Source organism: Staurois parvus, unplaced genomic scaffold (genome assembly GCF_062004578.1).
Source record: "Staurois parvus isolate SC_StPar_1 unplaced genomic scaffold, SC_StPar_1.0 ptg002816l, whole genome shotgun sequence".
Taxonomy (NCBI): Eukaryota; Metazoa; Chordata; class Amphibia; order Anura; family Ranidae; genus Staurois; species Staurois parvus.
The window spans coordinates 1-7,047 of record NW_028320612.1 but is presented as its reverse complement, the minus strand read 5'-3'; the positions used below and the strand labels follow the sequence as shown (position 1 = coordinate 7,047).

Genomic DNA, 7,047 nt, shown 5'->3' with positions numbered 1-7,047 from the left:
TGTCACCCTGTATTTACTTCTGTTACATTGTGCATACCTTTTTATCACATTTTATATCTCTATCACACTGTATACCTCTCATATACTTTATATAGCTTTATCCTATTGTACAGTATATACCTCGAGTTCAACATATCATATTGTATATACTTCTCTTACTCCATATTGCATTGCATACATTATATCCCCATTGCACCGTATCACATTGTGTATATAGCCAGTGGTGTATTTAGGTTCTGTGCTGCCCTAGGCAACACAAAAATCGGACGCCCCCCCCCCCCTCAGCAGAGAGAGAGAGCCTGGCACCCACCAACGCCAGACCTACACCTGGATCTCACCTGGTCCCAATGCCGCATATGTCCCTTCTTCCAGGGGGCAGTGCCCCCCTAAAAAATGCCACCTTAGGCAAATGCCTTGTGGCAAATACACCTCTGTATATACCCCTGTTACTCTATATCACCTTGTATAGTTTTCTGTGTGGTAATCATTTTATTGTTTCTGATTTTTTTTTTTTTCAGTCAAGTATCTATAGTATTATGGGCCTATGAAGATGGAGGTCCAGTGCCATGGTCCTATGTCCTGTCCTCTTTTTTAGGATGATCCGTGTCTTGCCAGAAGATGTCAGATGTCGTTTGCGGTCAGGAATTGCTATTACATCGGTCAGTCAGTGTGTGGAAGAACTTCTGCTGAACAGTGCTGATGCTGAGGCGTCGTGTATTGCTGTAAGGGTTGACCTTGAGATTTTCCGGGTGCAGGTGCTGGATAATGGCTGTGGTTTGGGCCCAGAGGACATGGAGAGAGTGGGGATGAGATACTTCACCAGTAAGTGCCATTCCCTGAAAGACTTGCAAGATTTAAGGTTTTATGGGTTTCGTGGAGAGGCGATCGCCAGCATGGCTGATGTGTGCAGTATTGTAGAGATCTGCTCCAAGCACAAAGTTACCGGCCAAACGTTTACCAAACTTTTCCAGAACAGGAAGCCACTACCAGTGCAGCAGGCTGAGGTGACTCGCCCCAGCGCTGGTACCACCGTGACGCTGTATAACCTCTTCTATAATCTGCCTGTGCGGAGGGGGCGTGTAAACCCTGCCCTTGAAATGGAGAAGATTCGGCAGAAAGTGGAAGCAGCTTCTCTCATGAAACCAACCATCTCCTTTTCTTTGAAGAATGACGCTCTTCATTCTATGGTTCTGCAGCTGCCAAAAACCCGGGACGTGTGTTCACGCTTCAGCCAAATCTATGGGCCCGTAAGATCCCAGCACCTTCGGGAGGTCCACCATGCCCAGGATAGGTTGGAGATTGTTGGCTTTATCAGTTCTGAAGGACACTACAACAAAGCAATGCAGTTCCTGTATGTCAATAGTCGACTAGTGTTGAAAACACACTTACACAAACTCCTTAACTCTCTTTTGAGAAAAGAGAGTGTGATATGCCGGCCAAAAGCCAGCCAAGCAGGCCGCACAAACTGCAGCCCTGGCTCCCACCGGACTGAGTTGCACAGCATTTTTGTACTCAACATCAAGTGCCCGTATGATGAGTATGACATCTGCTTTGAGCCTAATAAAACATTGATTGAATTCCAGGACTGGAGCTCTGTGCTTTTGTGTGTAGAGCAGGGGGTAAAGAATTTTCTGAGGAAAGAGAACCTGTGTACAGAACCTTCTAAAGAAGATGTCAATGAATTTAATCGGAAACATCACGTCCGTTTACCAGGCCATGAATTGTCACCTGGAGACAATTCAGAGCCATCAAATTCCAGAGGCATCAGTGAGTCAATATTGATTCACCCTGACCTGACCAGCCTGCAATCAAAGTCAGTGTGTCGGAGGAATATGATTTCAGAACATATGGTGGACAATTCTGCAACTGACACCAAGGCTGCCAGTGGAGAAACTATTTCACTGTCCTCTACCTCACAGATGGACAACAGGGAGAAACTGGACAGTTCGAATTTGTGTTCTGATTTTGCAAACTGCAGGTCAGGAGTGCTGAACCTTGTGGCCAACAGGGAAGAAGACATGAACCAATTATCTGGGCAGCAAAATAGACTCTGTCATCAAGGCGTTACAGCTGGCTGCTCCAGATTAGAATGCTGTAGGAATGACCAAGAGCCTGCAACTTCGAACAGCACACTGGCACATCATCCAGGTCAAAGCACTCTTTCAAATAAAAGTCTAAATGCTGGATTGGAGGTAGAAGACCAGAGCAGCTGTAAGCCTTCAGCATTGGGTATGCACAACTCTGGGGGAGAACCAGGCCATCCATCTGCTGTCACCTACAAGCTGCATTCTCTGGATTCAACACACAAAAACAGTGCAGTTATGGAGAAGCTAAATGAACGTATTCCTTACTGTACTGATAGACTTTCAAAATTTGCACAAAGCGTTCTGGAAACAAAGCATCCTACTGGTAGGATACCTCCAGTGCTCTCAAAAATTAAAAAACCACTGAAGCTGCATGTGCCCATGGGACAAGGATCTCTGGATAAATTCAGAAGAGCTTATGGAAAGAAAGGGACCGCAGCCTGTGGTGGCCTCCTCCATGTTGGAGCAGAATCAGCCAGGGTGGAAGCCTCGTGTCCTTCAGTTGATCGCATACAGCCAGCTGTGCAAGAGACTGTGATGTGCAAAGAGAGTGAGAAGATGGCTGTGACTAGTTGTGTGACTGTCAGTCCCTTGACTCTATCCAACTATGCAAGTTCAGGGGAAAAGGAGCCAGGAACCACCAAACCTCACAGCTCCCTATCAAATAAGCTGTGCCAGCTGAAAAAGGACATGGACCTGGCTTCTCGCCCTCTTGAGATACAATCTGGAGAATTACAGCTGAAAAATGACACTGACCACTCAATGGCTGAACTGCCCCAAAGCACAGCACCCTCCCGTGACTTTCAGATATGTGCAAATATGAATATGGACATAGGAGGCTTGACCTATGAGCCAGAAAAAGATGGACTGGAGCCACAGACATCCCAGAAAGGAATCCACCAGGAGGAGAAAGAAGCACGCAATTCTTCCCTGGAGTGGCTGCAACACTATTCGCAAAGTCTGGGGAGGAATGTCTTCATCAACTCCAGCACTGGACTCAGTACTTATAGCGCCCCACAGGCAGACCGGACCACAGCCTGTACCAAAGATTTATCCACTATGCCTGTCACAGTGGTCTGTGATAATGGTACATACCATCCATTTGTGAAAGCTGGCCTCATTCTACCATCTTACTTTAATTTATGATGTCATATAGGTTGTAGATTTAAAGGCCATATGGAACCAAGAACAAAAATGTAATATATTGCATCCTACCAGTGCTTAGGTATGGTGGCTGCATTAGTTTTCATTTTTTTTTTTTGTACAATTTTTACAAGTACAGAATATACCTGTTAATCCTTCCAGAAATCCAGTGTCTTTGTAACTTCCTGTTAGATGAACTGAATCTCAAACAATAGTATCAGCCTTCCCAACTCTGCTTGAGAACTACAGAACACCCCCTCCCCCATGTAATGGGATTGGAAGGTATTCTGTAGGCCTCTCCTGCAATACTCTTTCACCATTGATACAGAACAGTTAGTGAGCGTTGTCACCCTAGGACAGAATGTGTGTTACTGGCAGGACTACCAGGAGTAAATCAAGGCAAGGAGCCAGAAGAGAACAAATGCAGCCACTGCATCTAAGGACTGTGTTCAGCTGCAATATATAGCATTTTGTTATTGGGTTTGGATACATATTAAGCCATAGAAGTCAGATATGTGCCTTATGTGTTGGTGCATTGGTTGTAAGATTTGCAGAAATACCTCATAAAATACCTATGGTCTGAAAACAGAGGAATCCGACTGACCGATATAACAGCAGTAGATTTTTTTCCTTTCATCTAGGCTTCCAGTACCAATGTCATCCCTTTAGGAGTGCGCTGCTAGAGCCATTCTTACCCAGAGCCAGCTCAGAGAGAGGCCCACCCAGCCAGAGAGGTAGAGACTAACATCTATATCCTGCTGATACAGAGGACTGTCTTCCCCAGACTCTCCTCACTCCTCGTCACTCCTTCTCCCCACCACCTTACTCTTCTCTCTCCCCCCCCCCCCCCCCCCATCCCAGTACAGACAAATGTCTTCCCTTCCCCCCCAATCCTCTCTCACTCCTCTCTACAGAGTACTATCTTCCTCAATCCCCCTAACTCCTTCCTGATACAGAAGACTGCAGAGGGCACGCCTTCCCAATCCCCACTTACTCCCTTCAGTACAGGGTACTCTCTCCAGTTCTTCCTGATAAGAGGACTGTCTTCCCCAAATCCCCCTTCACTCCTTCCTGATGCAAAGGAGTACCCTCCCCAGTCACTCTTGACTCCTCAATACATAGAACTGTCCTCCCTAATCCCCCCCTTACTCCTTCCAGTACAGGACTGTCATCCCCAGTCCCCCTCACTCTCCCCTAAAACAGAGGACTGTGCTCCTCAATCACTCTGTACTGCTCGCTTAAACAGAGAACTGTCACCCCCAATTCTCCTTACTCCATCCAGTACAGGACCCCCCCAATCCCCCCTCACTCTTCTGTAATACAGGGGACCTTTCTCCCCAATCCCCCCTTACTCCATCCAATACAGGACTACCCCCCCCCCCCATCCCCCTCACTCTTCTGTAATACAGAGGACTGTTCTCCCCAATCCCCCCTTACTCTTTCCAGTACAGGACTACCCCCCCCCCATCCCCCTCACTCTTCTGTAATACAGAGGACTGTTCTCCCCAATCCCCCCTTACTCTTTCCAGTACAGGACTGTCGTTCCCAATACCCCCCCACTCTCCCCCAATACAGAGGTCTGTCCTCCCCAGTTGTCCCCCACTTTCCCATAATACAGAGGACTGCCAATCATTCTGGGCTCCAGTTCAAAAAATGAGAACTGTCCTCCCAAATCCCTCCAGTACCCCCTCACTTTCCCCCAGTACAGGGGACTGTCCACCCCAATCATTCTGGCCTCTTCCCCGAAACAGAGAATTGTCCTTCCCAGACCCCTCTACTCCCTTCAGTACAGCACTATTCCCCCCCCATCCCCCTCATTCTTCCCTGATACAGAAGACTGTTCTCCCCAGTCCCCCCTAACTCTCTCCAGTTACGTCACATCCTTTCCAACGCCCCACATTCTCCCCCTAATGCAGAGGACTGTCCTTCCCAGTGACTCTTGATTCTTCCCTGATATAGAAACCTCTCTTCCCCAATCCCCCCTTACTCCCTCAAGTAGAAGACTATCCCCCTCACTTTCCCCCAATACAAAGGGCTGTCCTCCCAAGTCCCTCCTCACTACTCCCTATTACTGAGGACACTCCTTCCTAATCCCCACTTACTTCTTCCAGTAGAGTGGTCCCTCACTCCCTGATACAGACTTCTCTCCCCAGTCCTTCTCCCCTATACAGAGGACTGTCATCCCCAGTCCCTCTCACTTCTCCCTGATAGAGAACTGTCCTCCCTAACCTCTTTCACTCCTCCTTGGTACAGAAGACTGTCCTTCCCCAAACCCCACCCCACCCCCTTTTTTCAATGTAATGGCAAATCTCTCTTCACAGGTGATGGCTCACTAGAGGCAATGTATTCAAAGTGGCAGAATCCAGTGTTTCCCCGACATCCTGCTGTAAGTGATCCATATCTCTTCTGATATTTATAGTGGCAGGCCAGACAATTCACTCCCTGCTACCACACACAATCCCTGTGTATAGATGCACAATGGGAGTTTGTAAGACATCACAGAGCCTGGCCTGCACCAAGTTCTGACCTCAACCCTACTGATCACCTTTGGGATCAATTAGGCATTAGTATCTGACCTTATAAGTTTTCAGACACATCAAAATCTTGTGGAAAGTCTTCTCAGTAGAGTGGAGATGGTGAAGCTACAAATGGGTGCCTTATGCATATTAATGGTCATAGTTTTTTTGAATGTGATGTCCAACAAGCTCACGTAGAGGTTTGATGGTCAGGTGTCCATATATGCACTGCTCAAAAAAATTAAAGGAAAATTTTTGAATCAGAGTATAGCATCAAGTCAATGAAACTCCTGGGATGTTGACCTGGTCAGTAAAGTAGCAGAGGGGGTTGTTAATCAGTTTCAGCTGCTTTTGGTGTTAATGAAATTAACAACAGGTGCACTAGATGGGTAACAATGAGACAATCCCCAAAACAGGAATGGTTTTACAGGTGGAGGCCACTGAAAATGTTTTCCCTACTCCATCTTTTCTGACTGTTTTTCACTAGTTTTGCATTTGGCTAGGATTAGTGTCACTATTAGTAGCATGAGGCCATACTTGGACCCTACAGAGGTTGCACAAGCAGTCCAATTCTTCCAGGATGGCACATTAATACGTACCATTGCCAGAAGGTTTGTTGTGTCTCCCAGCACAGTCTTAAGAGCATGGAGGAGATTCAAGGAGACAGACAGTTCCTCTAGGAGAGCTGGACAGGGACATTAACCCAGGGCTTGAAATTTCCACTCGCCTGCTCACCAATGGCGAGTGGAAATTATGGTGGGGGCGAGTGTGTCCCCCAGGGCAGGGGCGTATCTACTGCTCCCCGGAAGAAGGGACCTTTTAGGCAGCAGCAGACAGAACCATGCAGGGCCGCCAGCAAAGGGGTCGCACCGGTACCATTGCAATCGCCCGGACAGCAGGAGAATCGATGCAGGGCAGTTGCAGAGCGATGCTCCTGTACCTCTCCCTCCAGCAGTTGATGAGCCGGGACCAGGGGACAGCCTGAAGCAGGGAGAGGAGCAGTGTCAGAGAGGAATAAGCCCAGAGCAGGTGAGCTGTGCTGTGTTCTGTGGGATCTCCCGGCCTCCCTCCCTACACTGACGTATGGGGCTGCACACAACCACCTTTCCCAGGGTGCTGCTGCTGAGCAGCCCTTGGAGAAGGTGTTTGTGTGCAGCCCCATACGATGTGAGAAGGGGAAGAGAGAGAGAGAGAGAGAGAGAAGGGGAAGAGAGCGAGAGGGGGGAGAAGGGGGGGAGGGAAAGAGAGAGAGAGAAGGGGAAGAGACGGGGAAGAGAGAGAAGGGGGAGAGAGAGAAGGGGAAG

The 7,047-nt window shown here is 48.1% G+C and overlaps 1 protein-coding gene across 2 annotated transcripts; it reads left to right on the top strand.

Annotated features, from left to right (window-relative positions):
• The first annotated feature begins 518 nt into the window (after positions 1-518).
• On the top strand, positions 519-6,008 carry LOC149429085 (DNA mismatch repair protein Mlh3-like). Of its 2 annotated transcripts, none has more exons than XM_089666746.1 (2): positions 519-3,171; positions 5,549-6,008. In XM_089666746.1, exons 1-2 carry the CDS (start codon positions 567-569, stop codon positions 5,635-5,637), a joined length of 2,694 nt encoding a protein of 897 aa, XP_089522872.1. In that variant the 5' UTR covers positions 519-566; the 3' UTR covers positions 5,638-6,008. The 2 variants fall into 2 exon arrangements, with proteins under 2 accessions (XP_089522872.1, XP_089522871.1); XM_089666745.1 differs by lacking the exon at positions 5,549-6,008 and adding an exon at positions 3,869-5,028.
• Positions 6,009-7,047: the final 1,039 nt, after the last annotated feature.

Bases quoted from the DNA above. Each gene is read 5' to 3' on its own strand.
- LOC149429085 (XM_089666745.1), top strand. From the start codon at position 567: ATGGTCCTATGTCCTGTCCTCTTTTTTAGGATGATCCGTGTCTTGCCA. The intron at 3,172-3,868 runs GTACATACCATC...CCTTTCATCTAG, and splicing joins CACAGTGGTCTGTGATAATG to GCTTCCAGTACCAATGTCAT.